This window comes from Carassius auratus, chromosome 35 (genome assembly GCF_003368295.1).
Source record: "Carassius auratus strain Wakin chromosome 35, ASM336829v1, whole genome shotgun sequence".
NCBI classification, from domain to species: Eukaryota; Metazoa; Chordata; class Actinopteri; order Cypriniformes; family Cyprinidae; genus Carassius; species Carassius auratus.
In genome coordinates, this window is record NC_039277.1 from 16,104,355 (window position 1) to 16,120,713 (window position 16,359).

Here is a 16,359-nt window from a genome sequence, read left to right on the forward strand (position 1 = left end):
ACGAGTTTCCTTGACTTTGCAAGGATTCTGATTGTATTATATTCGTACCTTATTTTTGTTATTTTTAAAGGTGTATTATTAAGAACTATATTTTTGTTAAAAGTTTCGATCTTTTTGAACAGCGATCTCTCTTTGCCCTGGATTATAATAACATCCAACTGCAGTCAACAGCTGAACTTTTCTTTAAATAATGTCTCCCTCTTTTGGCCAAGACTGAGAAATCTTGTTCTAAAAAAAAAAAAAAAAAAAAGAAATTGGACCAGCTGAATAAATATGCTATTGCAGCATAATTTAATTTAATAAATGTATTTAGCATTGTTTTATCCCATGCTGTCCTTGAGAAGCAACATGGCTGTGATGATGACACTGCACTTTAGTCAAAGATACAAACACACTTCTTTTTTTTTTACTGTGTATTTACAATTAATAGTACTCTGCAATGCTATTTCAAACGCAAAATGAACAGTTGCAACACAAACTATTAATACTCAAGACATAACACATTTGCAATGATCAAATACAAAATATCCCAATAAAAATCAAACCAACCTATTCATATTAATGACCCAAAATGTCATTTGTCCTTCACATCCATTACAGTTCAAGCATCTGTCCAGAATTTCAGCACCAGTCGCACCTACCATTCCATACATCTGAAATGTGGTTTACTGCTCATGAATAAGGTCAGCCAAATCTTCAGCACACATTTTCATTGGGTCACAGCTGCTCACGAGTCGCCGGTCATGATGGAGATGAAATCCTCTTGATTAACTGAAAGAGACCAAGAACAAATGTGATTCACTTTGCTTTTAACCTACTTCCTCACAGCACAGACAATTATTAATATTTTGCTGATTAAATTACATATAGCTCTTCACAACGCCAAAGGACACACAAACAGCTTTCAACTCAGCCTTCATTTCTACTGTTCCCATTTTTGTTGGCTGCAATACATTGATTTGCTGTGCCTTAATTGAAAAAAGCACTTTGGGCCAACTGGGAAAAGCACAGTAATTACTTCCATTCATCAGAGGCAATAAAAATAGCACTTTTTCTCCTCTCCCTAGATAAAAATCCAGCAACTTACTCTCTCCGTCCCCATCGGTGTCAAATTCATCAATCATGGCTCGCAGGTCTTCGTCAGTCATGTCTTCGCCCAGCTCACGAGCGACACGCCGCAGGTTTCTCAGGCTTATCTTTCCCGTTTCATCATCATCGAAAAGTTTAAACGCCTTCAGAATCTCCTCTTTTGGGTCTCGCTCCAATATCATGTCTGTCACTTTAAGAAAATGATATCACTTGGTTCTTATCGGTCTTCACATGTTTTCATCATCCCAAAATTCACATAAATACAATGTGGATGGAAGCATAGCTATTGTCAAGACCTATTAGTGAGTAATAGACTCAACTCACCCACTTCTTTGAAATCTTCGAAAGTTATTTTCCCAGTTCCTTCTCTGTCATAGTCCTTTAGGATCTTCAACACATCTACTTTCTTCACCTCAAAACCCAGAGCTCTCATTGCCACCTGGGACACAGATTTTAAATATCTGTATTTTTGAGCTACTACGATTCATTTTTAAGTGTTTACTGAACAAAATGAATACAAAGTCACTACAACCCTATATTAAATAATGTTTTAGAGTTTTGAGAAACTGTGCCTTGTCATCCTCTCTAATTAATCTTACAGTTATTTATAAATAATTAAATATTTTAAAAATTAAGACAAAGTTAAAAGATTTAAATATTTATATAATTATTCATACAACTTTTTTCTTATTTGTAAAAAATGTTATTTGGTTACTCTCTTTGGTATTATGGTTAACTGCATTAAAAAAAAGGAACACTTCAGTTTGTCTTTGGTTATCTGTTAATATTTCACCATTAAAGGAATAGTTGACTCAAAAATGATAATTTGCTGAAAATGTACTCCTTCTCAGGCCATCCTAGATGTAGATGAGTTTGTGTCTTCATCAGAACAGATTTGGAGAAATATAGTATTACATTATTTGCTCAGCAAATTTTCATTTTTGGGGTCAATTATTCCTTTAATTTTTTCACTTTTAAACTGATGAATAGTCACTGCACATGTGTGTTCTGTTTCTAAAATTATATCTTTACCTTTAACTCGTGATAATCTATTTCTTTATCCTTGTCTGTGTCAAAGAGCTCAAACGCCTCCTTGATTTCATCCTTTTGCTCCTCAGTAAGTTCTTTCCTTTTCTTCCTCTTATTCTTATCAGCAGTAAGGTCAGTCCTTAAAGCACAAATCAGCCACCTTATTAATTTTCCATTAGTTCAGATACCCTTCAAATCTCTCTCTCTCTCTCTCTCTCAAACAAACAAACAAACAAACAAACAAACACACACACACACACACACACACACACACACACTTTCGACCCGTCTCCCTAGACAACATTTTGAGGTCCAACAGAACATGCATATGATGCACAGAAATACAGGTGACTTGAGAGTAAACGTTTAAATATGTCATTTTATGGCTAAATAAGTAAATGCGTGGTGCTCTTCTTTGTAAGGCAATATGAGTTGAAGTTTTTAATCTATTTATGTTATTATTTAACGGTTATAATCACTATTATTGCTGTTAATAATAAAAAATACAGTGTCAACAGTTCACATACACCGGCTAGTAATGCTACACACACCAACAATTGGTCTCTAAATAAAACCTCTATCCATCAAACACCACATTACCTTAGAGTTAGGCTCATTTTTACAGTTTAGCAATAAATAACTGATACAGAGAATCAAATCAGACCAACGAGATTACAGTTCGGTTTCTCCAGTCGAGCTAATCAGCTACTGCAGTGCTGCAAACACAAAACAGACGCCAAGCGCAGCGCGTTGCTAGTTGACTGTCAAGGAAACGTTTCCGATTGGCTGTGAAGGTCTGAGCGTCCGGATAACGTTAATTGTGATTGGTTGTTTGGAAACAGACCTGGGTTTGAGCCTGTTTGATTGGAGGGCTGGTCCAGGAATGGGCGGTCTTAATTAATAGTCACGACGTAATGATATAAATACCTAGACGCCTCATTGGCCGCTCGACCGCACGTCAACGTCGCCGCCATATTGGAGCGGGCAACTCTCATAACTCTCACACCAGGACAGAAGAAAACATACCTGACTCATCGACAGATTGGACACCTACAAACCGTCACACGATAATAAAGACAGACTCCGAAGTGCTGATCTGAATCAACAGAGTCACGAACAGGCTCCGAAGGACCGATCTGAATCAACCGAGTCACGAAAAGGCTCCGAAGTCCCGATCTCAATAAACCGAGTCACGAACAGGCTCCGAAGTCCCGATCTGAATCAACAGAGTCGCGAACAGGCTCCGAAGTGCCGATCTGAATCAACAGAGTCGCGAACAGGCTCCGAAGTGCCGACCTGAATCAACCGAGTCGCGAACAGGCTCCGAAGTGCCGACCTGAATCAACAGAGTCGCGAACAGGCTCCGAAGTGCCGACCTGAATCAACCGAGTCGCGAACAGGCTCCGAAGTGCCGATCTGAATCAACAGAGTCGCGAACAGGCTCCGAAGTGCCGATCTGAATCAACCGAGTCGCGAACAGGCTCCGAAGTGCCGATCTGAATCAACAGAGTCGCGAACAGGCTCCGAAGTGCCGACCTGAATCAACAGAGTCGCGAACAGGCTCCGAAGTGCCGACCTGAATCAACAGAGTCGCGAACAGGCTCCGAAGTGCCGACCTGAATCAACCGAGTCGCGAACAGGCTCCGAAGTGCCGATCTGAATCAACAGAGTCGCGACAGAGAACAGGCTCCGAAGTGCCGATCTGAATCAACAGAGTCGCGAACAGGCTCCGAAGTGCCGATCTGAATCAACAGAGTCGCGAACAGGCTCCGAAGTGCCGATCTGAATCAACCGAGTCGCGAACAGGCTCCGAAGTGCCGATCTGAATCAACCGAGTCGCGAACAGGCTCCGAAGTGCCGATCTGAATCAACCGAGTCGCGAACAGGCTCCGAAGTGCCGACCTGAATCAACCGAGTCGCGAACAGGCTCCGAAGTGCCGATCTGAATAAACCAAGTCGCGAAAAGGCTCCAAAGTGCCGCCCATCATACATCGAAAAACAAACCACTGTTTCAAAATGTGTGTTTTCTGCATGAGCGTGTTTAATGTGCATTATAGAACAAAATGTCAAGCATATATATAATACTTGACGATGCTTGACATTACTAATGTGTGTGTGTGTGTATATATATATATATATATATATATATATATATATATATATATATATATATATATATATATATATATATATAATAGAAAATCCTCTGAATGTGTGTGTGTGTGTGTGTGTGTGTGTGTGAGTAGGCTACATGTATATATTATACTTTAGGAGCTCATTAATTAAACACAATTTGGAACTCATGTCCACAATATTTTTGTGTTGTATCATTAGTTGTGTCTTAATTTGATTAATAATTAGTATTTTAAAATTACATTTCAATTTTTTTTATTTTACTATTTATTTTACTATTAATTTATTCTTCATTTTAATCTATTCTGTATTAGTCCACCCTTTATATTACATAATCTTCTTGCTATTATTAACCTATTGTTGTTCAGTTATTTATTATGGTATTATTCATATTATACATAGAATTTAATAAACCTATTATATCTCAGATGTTATTATACCGTTGTACTCGCTTTTCATATTATTCACTTTAAGTTGTACTACATATACTTTTTAATCTAACATATCACTTTTACTATGTTTCTACTGTGCACTGTATCAGTGCATATTTTCATTTTCACTGGATCCATAGCCTCATCAGTTACATGTGTTAACACTTTGTGTTATTATTAGATGTATTCTTCTATAGGCTAAAGTGCTATCAAAATGAATGGCAGACTTCAAGTGTGTGATTTGTATTTACTAGTTTTATTAAATTTTCTCACTGATAGTAGTAATTATTAGTGTTTAAAGATGTATTATTTAGGTTTTATCCCAGTACTTCAAAGGGAATGGGCTGTGTTCTGACCTGAGACAAGAAAGAGAGAAAAAAAAGAAAGAAAAATGTTGCGATTGAACACAGAGAAAGCAATAAAACAACTACATATCATGTAATGTACATTCAAATTACATTACATGAATATGTCACAGTTATACTAAATTAACACATTTGTAAACCGAAAAAATCAACGAAATCATCAAGTGAGACAAATGTGAGCTTTCAATTAATAATTTTCCAAACCTTACTAAACAACTGGAGGCAAAGTTTTTTTTAACTGTTTTTTAACCTCTGAAATTGGTTGGTAAGTGAGAACGTTATTGTGTTTTTATTTTCCTAATGAAAGTAGGCTACACCGTACATTGTATATATATATATATATATATATATATATATATATAAATGCAGTATAAACTGATGATAATAATTACATCGATTTACCGATCGTCATACAAAGCAAGAAATGATTAATTTGATTCAATATTGAATCAAAATGTACTAAAACTCTGGTGAAATAAAACTGTCTTTTAATTAATTTTTACTTTCTCTTGATATTAATAAATATAATTTTTAATGAAAATATTTAAACAGCAAATTGTTAGCAAAAACAAAAAAGAATAGATTTTGGGCGATTACAGTCTATCACCAATAGAGGACGCCCTACACCATGACAACACTGACATGGAGCCTTTCTAACTTGAATTGCAACAGAGAGTCAAAGAAACTCTTTAAAACTTTGCACATGGTTTTGTCACATTCACAGTGTAATGTAATTAATGTATAGAATACTAGTATTCTCTCACTTTATTATATTATCATGACTGGTGGCAGTATCCTCACAGCACGTTTAGGGAAGTGAGATGGGTGGCTCCCTCACCACTTCCTCTGAAGAGCACAAAATGTTTCTGTCTGGTCTCAAGAAGGGGTTATGGGTTTGAGCTTGAAAGGTCTTAAGGTCACACAAAAACACCCTATAGACTGAAACTGAAAGTTGAACCGATTAATCCTGTGACGTGCATGAGCTGTACTAATTAACCTCATAGAAAAACTCATAGGGTGAAGAGTTAACTTAATCTGACATACTGACTTCAGGAAAAACAAATCCACCATGGAGGCATGCTTACTTGCAAAAAATGCACATGCAAAAATTAAAAACAAAGAAAAGGGAAACATGCAAAACACGCTTGCAGGATTTAATCATTAAAGTGGAATGCAGCAAAACCTGCTTTCATGTTTTGGCTGAACTTGCAACTGGCCCCTGAACAGTCTGTTACCATGACGACAAAGATTACCTCCGGGCAACCGTTGACAGTTGATAGGTGTCCTGTTAAAAAAACAACAGAATTGTTCACAGACTCAATAATCATTAGGCTACTCACACACACAAGGTGTGAGCGGTTGCTGGCAACTCAGCTTTTGCACAATTTCCATGATCACAAGCTGATCTCTTGCATGCACGCCGACTGAAGGAAGAGGGTTTCGGAAAGTACATGATGTCTGTCTCGAAAGAGAAAGCATAAAGTCTGAGTTCTGATAGTACTAGTGCACACGGTGACACACCACTGCTGGAGTTTTGTACTAGAACAGAGTCTGTGTATCCCAATGTTCCTATTGGACGGTGCTGGTCATGTGACAGTCCATTCATTTCATTAGCCTACTTGTGACAGTCAGTGCAAGGATCTCAGGACCCTCGAACGTCTGGAACATCTGGACTAGCTTGTGTTTTGCTAGACTGTTGTGATGTTGTGTATTAACTAAAATATCTATCTATCTATCTATCTATCTATCTATCTATCTATCTATCTATCTATCTATCTATCTATCTATCTATCTATCTATCTATCTATCTATCTATCTATCTATCTATCTATCTATCTATCTATCTATAATCATTTTTAAAATATTTCCTAGTATGGCTGTGTTCCACCAGTCATTTGAAGCACACTACTACGTTTTATGTAGCCTAAAACAGTTTTATAGAGTGTTGTAGTGCACTGCTTTGTAAGGCATCTGTGGGGGAGCTATGACTGGCTCATTCTGAACAAAAGCAGATGAGGAACTACTGTGATGCTGCTGAGGCTGGAGCTATCTAGTTCAGACCGGCGGCTGGGTGCTGCCTTCAGCACTGAAGGGCTCTTTGAAGGTGGGAGGGTTTTTTTTTTTCGTCTGTGTGATTAATTTAGGGAAGACAGCCTTCGGAGGTTTCACAGCTGCTGTTGTAAGAGATAATTATACGACGTACTGCTCTGAGATGGAGGAAGTCATTGACAAAACTCTGTGACTGCTTTTTAATCTGCCTATTATAAAGGTTATAGAAATGTGTTACACAGATACGTTAGTTAGAAAGGTTGATTTGTCCTGTAGATATAGTATATGTCCTGGAATATATATAATAATATAATATTAAATTATTATAATTATTAATATACAGTATGCATACAAATTAAATAATTATATGCAGTTTATAATATTTAATATTATATTAATATACAATATTTAATCATATTTTAATACATGCGATTACTACATGATAAAAATATATACTATATAATAAAAAGTCTTTGCATAAAATCATCTTCCAAATGTTTACATTTTAGAATTGTTTGAATATATATTTTTTGTTTGATGTTCAATTTAAGATGTAATCAGTGGTTGTCAAGTACTTAAAAGGACTAGCATTATTAGTCTATCCTACTGATTCATTGTGTTATGTGGTGGGAAAACCAGAGTTACAGTAAGTACAGTACATCTTACACTGCTTTAGCTCCTCCCCAAATACCTGTTCTTTCAGCTCAGTGGTGGCGTGATTCTAGACACACCCCCTCATTGTTGTTGCATTCTCATTGGATGATGAAGACAATGTGTCATGCAGCCGTGCAGTTGATGGTGCATGAGGTATTTAATGTCTAATTTTAATGTGTAATATGCATTTAAATGGATACAAAGTTTTTTACAAACACTTTATGTGAGGTCACATAAAAGCTCCTTCAGAAGCCGTTTTTATCCAGACATTGGAGGAACGTGTGACTTCACAGGGCCGTCCACTGCAGTAATAATCATGTGGAGATGTTTTTCTTGTGGCAGAAGGTTAAAGACCACATGCGCTCATGTGGCTTCTCGCTTGTTTTCTCTCGCTGAGAAAGAAGGAAAGGCAGATGTTGTGTGTACACAATTCCAAATCATGACGCCACAGGAGATCCTGGGATCTGGCCAATCTCTCCCGAAGCCAAGAAAAACAGACCAGTTGTTCTGGTGCCATCTGACCGACCTTCTGTGATAGCTCAGGATGGTGAAAACTGCATTCGGGTGCAAAAACCTGCATTTGTGCAAAATGAGTGTGTTTACATAGAAAGCAAAATACTGATGCAGCAGTCAAGGCCTTTAGTGCCCAAAAGTGAATCAATCTAGTATAAGAGGAGTCCAGTATGGAAGCTTGTGACCATCCAATATATATTAAAATAATTATTATTAAATAAATAAAAAGGTAATTGTGATACTTTATCTTAAAATTATCTTAAAATATGTCATATTACTGAAGCAAATAGAGCTGTGAATATGATTTTATGTTGACTTTAACGCAAAGGATAGTAACTTTGCTCTGAATCATTTTGTAAAATCTGCCAAATAGGTCAGAAAGTTTTGAATCATCTGGTTGCTTGTCAGATAATTATTTGGGAGTGATTAAAGAAGAAGTAAAGCATATGAATGAGGGGAAAAAAAGGTTTAGATGATTGCCAGACAGGGAACAGCTCAGTAATTGGCACAAAATGGTCATCCCATATCCGTATCACAGAACGGAACAACCCGACCTCAAAAAGGTGAACATCAGGAGGTTATGTTTGCATGCAAAAGACTTTCTTGCGAACAGGGAAGTAAATCAGAACTTTGGAAACATTCTGACAATGCTCTCTCAAAGTTATGAACAAACGTTCTTCCATTTATGTTAACAAAATACTACCTTTACTTGTTTCAGAATGTTCAGAGAACATTAAAAAGAAACGGAATGAATGTTGCCTTACTGTAACATTTGCATTACCAAGAAATTTTGAACATTCATCCTAATGACTTCAAATGAAAAATGAAGGATCCACATACTTGTGTACTTCTTGATGATTTGTAGATTTGTGCTGAAACATTTGATCCATTCAACATACTTATTCTGACCTGTACATATTAAAATATATAAAAGAATAATGTATGTGAGCATACAAAATTGTATTATATTTTAAATGATTAAAAACTTATTGCTGACAAATGGATAAAACCTAGTGGTTTGAAGGATAGAGGAAAATATTGGTAAAGATTTCAAATGACAATTAGTATTTTGGGCCTCCACTGTGATCCTTGACGCCATCTAATGATTCTGGAACATGTTTGAATGACTTTTCTTTTTTGTTTTTCTTCTTCTTTTTTTTTTTGTAAATCACAGTAAATTATATGATAGTCATTATTTTATGCTCAGAAAAAAAAACAGGACACATTCTAATGCACAAAAAAAGAAATAAAGCTTCATTAAACTTTTGTTTTGATGCTTGAAAACCCCTTTTCATCTTTAACCCTTGATGAACACTTGAGAGGGACTTTAAGAAAATGTTCTCAGAACATCTGTTTCTTAGCTGGGTTGCTTAAAGGTTACACATTATACCCTCAATACACACGTTCTGTATAAAATAAAAAAAATCATATAAATATAACAAATTCAAGCAAGCATCTCCTGGCATGAGTGCAGATGCATCTCTGACGTATTGTTATCTTGTGAGAGTATGGTGCACAAATTCTGTGTGATGTGAGAAAGAAGCTGATGCTCGGTAATAGGATATCTGGTTTGAGTCGGTTTGTTTTTTTGCCCTGAAATAAACCTGCTTTGTTTTGTGTCATTCACACAGGTGTGAAGCTCCTCCCCCTATCCCACTTGGCTCTGTGCACTTAACGCCTGCCCGCTGCTTCACAGCAGAACAAGATGTTCTCTCGATTACTCCTGCTGCAAAAAAGGAACAACCGCTTTCACTTTCTGTTGCTGCTGGTATGTTTTTTTTAAGGCTGTGAGTGCTGAGATCAGCAGTGCGGGTATGGTTCAGGGCATCTGGTTCACGACAAGGTTTACAAGAGAAAAAATATTCTAGACTTCTTCCACTTTTTCTTGTGGTTATAAGTAAAGGATACTGTAAAACCAGCCATGATTATACAGATCTTGCATGAAAAAATTTATTAAAAAAAACTTCCAAAATTGCATACAAATTTATGACTTTCCCAAAATTTGCATAAAAACACCTGCTTTTGGTGGATTTAAAATATATATATATTTTTACAAAAAGCCTATATATGTGCTTGTGCATAAAACCAATCTCTAGAAATCTATAATTATGGCAGTATGTAATTTTTAATTATTAAAGGGGCAGTCATTCCAAATCTGTATTTATTTCTTCTGCTGAACACAAAAGAAGATATATTGGAGAATATTGATAACCAACCATTTTTGTTTTCCATTGTATTTTTTGTCTATGGAGGTCAGTGGGAACTGAAACTGTCTGGCTAACAACATTCTTCAAAATACCTTTTTTTTATATATAATTTTTTTAATATATTCATTTATTTATTTGACAGATATTACTGAACCTGGTATTATGAGCAATCACAATGACCTATATATACAAAAAAGAAAAAAAAAAAGGTTTTGCTTACATGTCTGTGTAAAGTGTGGGCATGTGGTTGCATCTGCAAAATGGCTTAAATTGCTTACAGCAGCTTTAACACCTGCAGCATTTCAATCTTGCACAGCTGATTTCAGAAAACATAAACATCATCAGGATATTGTGGCATCAGAGTGCTAGTAAAATGTGCATTTAAAGGACAACAACAGTATTGAGAATAACATCTGTGTTTCTGTCTGACGCACACAGAGGTACATAAAATCAGAGATGGCCAAAGAAGATTATCACCCGCTCTGACATCCAATCCACAACCAGCAGCTGCCCTCACGGCCTCATGATTCAGTGCAGAACACTCTTGATTGAACCAAGTCAGGCATTTAAGAAATCTACAGGTAGCAGCCCTCAATCGTCAGTAAAATAAGTGTGTGTGATGTCTCTTTAATGGGAGCTTTCACCACATGCTCAGACAAAAACCACATTAAAGGCAACACGGTGCGTTAGTAAATGGAGTCTTGAATGAAATAGATCACCCAAAAATGAAAACTGGATGACAATGTGCTCACCCACAGACTATACAGGATATAGATGAGTTTGTTTTTTTTCATCAGAACAGATTTGGAGAAATGTAGCATTCCATCACTTGCTCACCAATGGATCCTCTGCAGTGAATGGGTGCCGTCAGAATGAGAGTCCAAACAGCTGATAAAAACGTCACAATAGTCCACAAGTAATCCACACCACACTACTCCAGTCCATCAATTAATGTCTTTAAACTGATCAGTAAATTTTAAATATGGCTCCATCATTTTTACCAAATATTTGCAAGAAAAACAGGACTGAAAATGTCTGCTCAACAAATGAACCTAACTGCCTCATAGATGATAAGCTCTGTCTAAATAGGAGTCACTGAATGTGAAACTGTAACTACACTTTACTATTGATTTCTCACAGCGGATCGATTTCTTACAGACAATTTACTGAAGCTAAAACTCTCTCTTGAGAGAAGCACATAAATAAACATTCGCACTAATGAAACTGCACTTTCTCCAGTCTTTCATTTGTTTAAACTTTCCATGTAGGCAGCATTTTCACAGGCAGTTCCTTCCCTGTTCCACCATTTGAAGATCATTGTCTGTAAAGAGTGTGACTGGCGCCTCTGTTTGCATGCAGCACTGTTTGAATGAGGCTGCACTTTGATATTTTGAAACGATGTCTCCCGCTCAGAGAAGAGCATAAGGAGCTGTAGGCCTCAATCATATATCTAAGACAGAAAGTTTGTTCTTGTGAAATGTGCCGACTCGTGTCATTTCCTGTTTTAAGATATGAGAGCGTCTGAGAGAAAGGAGATGTGTTTTTTTTACCCCTCACTTTCTGTGTTGAGATTCTCTCGTCTCCTCACAAACAGGGATTCCTTGCTGGAAAATCCAGCTAAAACCAGCAGTTTTAAAAGCACCAGTCGGTGGAACTGGTTTTGACCTAAAAGCCATCTTGGCATATAGCATTTCTCACCAAGACAGTAAAAACAGCAATATTGTGGAATATTTTAACAATTTAAACTGTTTTCTAATTGAACATCCTTTCAAATATAATTTATTCTTATGATGGCAAAGCAGAATTTTCTGTATCGTTATTCCAGCCTTCAGAGTCGCATGATCCTTCAGAAATCATTCTAATATGCTGACTTCAAGAAACATTTCTTATTATTGTCAAAGTTAAAAGCAGTTGTGCTGCTTAAATAAACAGTACATTGAAATATCAGTTACAAAATCATTCTGATGGGTACTTCTGTTTTCTTTCCAAATGTCTATTTTTAGGGTCTGTAAGCTTTATGGCAGCGACTTCTTCTTTTTTAACGGCAGTTGGCATCCATCTTATTGGTGCATTACTGCCCCCTTCTGTTCCGGAGTGTGGATCAGTCACGACAGATCCCAAGTCACATAAAACTACATACAGTTGCTTTAATATTTATTTCAGGATTATTTAATAAAGTTCAAAAGAACGGTATTTATTTGAAATTAAAATATCTTTTGTAACATTATAAATGTATTAACTGTCACTTTTGCTCACTTCTAATGTGTCTGTGCTGAATACAATAATTTCCTTAAAAAAAAAAAAAAAAATATCAATCCTACTGACCCCAAACTTTGTAAGGCTTGTGTATTTATTACTGATTTACAACCCACTGAAACAAAGAGACTACACATTTCTATTTTTCACCTGTTTTTGTGGGCTAGGTCTAATTCAAAATACTTTACAAGAATTACAAGCATTGAATCTGTTTAATCTGTTATCACAAATTATTTCATAACTAATTGTAATCACATTCTCATTTCTTAAGTCTGTTCTAAAGATTGTGACGCAATGATTTTTTGCTTTACTTTGGTGAAATCTGGTTGGTTTTGAATGTTAACAGTTCAAAATATCGCTTTTATCACATTTTTACATTGGCATTATTTGATGATATTATAAATATAAATTAAACACTAACTTTTGTTATTCAGTTATTTAGGTGTAAGTACGTGCAGTGAAGTTTTTCTCTTATCATTTCTTATGAATGTGCTAGTTTGAGTTCAATATTAATTTCAAATAACCCTAGGGCATCTTTATCACTCAAACTTGACATGCCAGCGATTGACTGCAACAAATACCAACTTGTAACTATCCTGTCTGTCATATCCTGCAGTGACATGTTTTCAGACGGGTCTTACTGAAGTGGAACATGTCACAGACCAGTGCTACAGTGAACCCATCCAAGGCGTTTCAGCATTCAAGCTTCCATCACACCTTCATGGGCTCTTTTCTCATGGACCTGCGGTTGTCGGAGGCTTCCGTTCCCTTACGTTTTGCTGTTTATCTGTTAGGGTTAGTTTGACACAAGGTCATCGTTCACATTTAAGAGGCATGCTAAAAGTCATCCAAGAGCTGGTTTGGAAGCGTTCTGTTCTGCTGCCAAACCACAAGCTGTCATCAACTCTCTGTAGTGACTGTTTGCAAAGTCTGAAATGGATCTGAAGCCTGCAGCTTTTTGACATATGCCTGCTGTCTAGATTACAGACTACTGCTGTACGTTCAGTCGAAGCTGAACGGTGGACATCTGATATCTCACTCACACACCAGTACAGCCTCTGCAACTACAGATGCAGCAGAACTGTTGCTGCCACATTACAATCATATCCAAATGTCACATTAGTTAGAACACTAATGATCTGTGGTTTCATCTATCGTTTTTTTATAACTTCTGGACCCCTCCGGTTTGGATGACGTTTGACAGGACATGTGTGTGATATATTGACACAGTGCTGGCTTATGTGACATTTCGATCATAAATCAACATCGTTTTGTGTGTATGTCTGGCGTACCAGTCATTGCTGAGCACAATACAAAATTAACCAGCATTACATAACCTTTTCTAAAGCAATCAGGTGTATTTCTCAGAGGACGTGTTCACGAAAATTAGCATTATTTAAAATATCAATCAAATTTGGTTAACCACACAAGTTACCCTGAACAAATAAAGAATGTGTTTATACAATAAGAAAATAGCACGGACGGATGGACAGAGAGATATAGATAGATTACTGTTTTTATGGGAAAACAGCAAAGATGCACAGTCAAAGCAGACAAGAGCAATTTGGGTTGGCTGAATGGATGGATCAGGTTAAAATAAGCTCCTGTAAAAGTCAATGAAGCCGGATTGAACTGGCCAGATCTGTAAGACGAGAGAGCCGTGGACACTGATAGTACGGCCCGCACTCCCTGTGAACTCTTCACAGCCCTTCACTTCACAGCACACAGCCCTGAATGTGCCCTGATAAAATATTTCAGCACTCCCAAGTATGTGTGTCGAGAAGCAAGCGCACACGCAGAGCTATTACGTTGCTGCTGAGGCCGGCCTCCATCAGAGACCAGTCCAAACCAGTTCTTGTTTAACACTGGCACAGTGGCCGCCCTTGTATCAACAACTGCAAGCAAGCGAGTCAGACTTGCACGCAATGTCACTGTATTTAATACAAACATGACTCATTTGCATGGTGTGTCAAAGGTGCCAGAAACAAAGAATTATTGTTGCCTTTGCTTTTTTTACTGCTTAATGTTTAATCATTTTGAAAGCACTGATATGAGAACTTGACAAGTCTTTACTTTACTTGTTGCAGTTTATTATTATTATTATTATTATTATTATTATTATTATTATTATTATTATTATTATTATTATTATTATTATTATTATTATTATTATTATTATATATTTTTTACTTTAGGCTATTATTATTATTTTACTTTATTTATATTCTTTCTTTCTTTATTTGCATTTAGTTTAATTCAACAAAAATATCAAAAGACTAAATAAAAATATAAGATTTATATACATTTTACATTTATGCTAGGCTTATTTTTTTGTAGCTTGCAGTACATAAAAGTTTTTGTTTTTTTTGATGGGTCATGGACATACTAAAGGCAAATTATAGAATGTGTATTATATATTATAAATATAATAATAATATTATTATATTTAAAAATATATTTATTTTATATTTATATAGTCATAAACTCTTAATGTCGAGTTTATGACTATATAAGTTAAAAATACGTGTGTGTAATCCTTCTAGAAACTTTGTGAAGGTGGCAGCCAATCAGGAGCTGATCTGGCGCTCCTCCACCAATGGCATTTCAGAATGTCTGTTAAAGGAGGCGGAGCATGCATTGCTGACCACTGGTTACACTGACTCAGCTGAAAGTCGGGGTGTGCTGCGTGTCACTACTGACCCCTCTGGCAGCACCGTCACTGACTGACTGACAATCCCTGACTCGCAGAGCACGTCCCTTCTTAGAAACATGTCCCGCCGCTTCTGGCATAACCTTACAGTTATGAAAGTGTCCTCCATGCATATTTAGATCCATGACATTATGTAAGAGGGGAATGAAGCTTCACACTCACGTCAGTGTTTGCACCTGTTGCGAATGAAAAAAAAGCGGCAATATCATAGATGCATTATATTTGTTTTAGGACTTCTTTGTAGGTACCTAGGTTTAAGATGGAAAAAAAAATCTTGGAAGAAATCCAAACATTCAAAACATTCATTCTTTCATCTGCTTGTCTAGACTCTGGTAGGCTATATGTTCTCTTCACTAGTCTTTTTGATATGTGTTGAAGCATGTATGGCGGGTTAAACCCTGCACACAGAGCGCAGATGACGCAAGCTAATTGTTTCCCACAGGTTAATCCTGCAGTGCAGTAAACACCTGCCACACACACACACACACACACACACAGCCTGTCACAGGTCTTTTCAAGTTCATCACCTAAAGTAGGCTGCCTATGGAACATATCTGGAGACACCTGAATTATTAAGACTTGTCAAAATAAGCCCAGGGTGAAGCTGCTGTTATATCACCACCGCTTTCCGTTAAGAAACACTTCTCTTCCAGTTCTACTTGATACGGAAGAGTGTTGATTTTAGGCCGATTTATGCATCGGATTGAAATGTTGAAGATACTACAGTAGACAACAAGTCGTCTAAAGGTTTTAGGTAATTAAGATTTTTTTTATGTTTTTGTCTCTTATGGTCACCAAGGCTGCATTTATTTGCTCAAAAATACTGTAAAAATGGAATATTGTGAAATATTAAATTTAAAATTTAAAACAACTTTTTATATTTGAATATATTTTAGAATGTAGTGATGTCCAAGCTGAATTTT

The 16,359-nt window shown here is 36.5% G+C and overlaps 1 protein-coding gene and 1 long non-coding RNA gene across 2 annotated transcripts; one reads left to right on the forward strand and one right to left on the reverse strand.

The window, feature by feature from the left end:
• Nucleotides 1-398: 398 nt before the first annotated feature.
• On the reverse strand, nt 399-2,889 carry LOC113054620 (centrin-3-like). The gene is made up of 5 exons (XM_026220283.1): nt 2,719-2,889; nt 2,122-2,257; nt 1,414-1,528; nt 1,088-1,279; nt 399-771 (listed from the first exon to the last, which is right to left on the reverse strand). Exons 1-5 carry the CDS (start codon nt 2,733-2,735, stop codon nt 728-730), a joined length of 504 nt encoding a protein of 167 aa, XP_026076068.1. The 5' UTR covers nt 2,736-2,889; the 3' UTR covers nt 399-727.
• A 4,136-nt stretch (nt 2,890-7,025) lies between these two features.
• Nucleotides 7,026-11,140, forward strand: LOC113054621 (uncharacterized). The gene is made up of 3 exons (XR_003277409.1): nt 7,026-7,151; nt 9,895-10,031; nt 10,909-11,140. It is a non-coding gene; the product is annotated as an uncharacterized LOC113054621 (long non-coding RNA).
• Nucleotides 11,141-16,359: the final 5,219 nt, after the last annotated feature.

Coding starts and splice junctions, on each gene's coding strand:
- LOC113054620 (XM_026220283.1), bottom strand. Junction 1,529..2,121: donor TAGATTATCACGAGTTAAAG/GTAAAGATATAA, acceptor TCTGTGTCCCAG/GTGGCAATGAGAGCTCTGGG. Junction 1,280..1,413: donor CGAAGATTTCAAAGAAGTGG/GTGAGTTGAGTC, acceptor ATTTTCTTAAAG/TGACAGACATGATATTGGAG.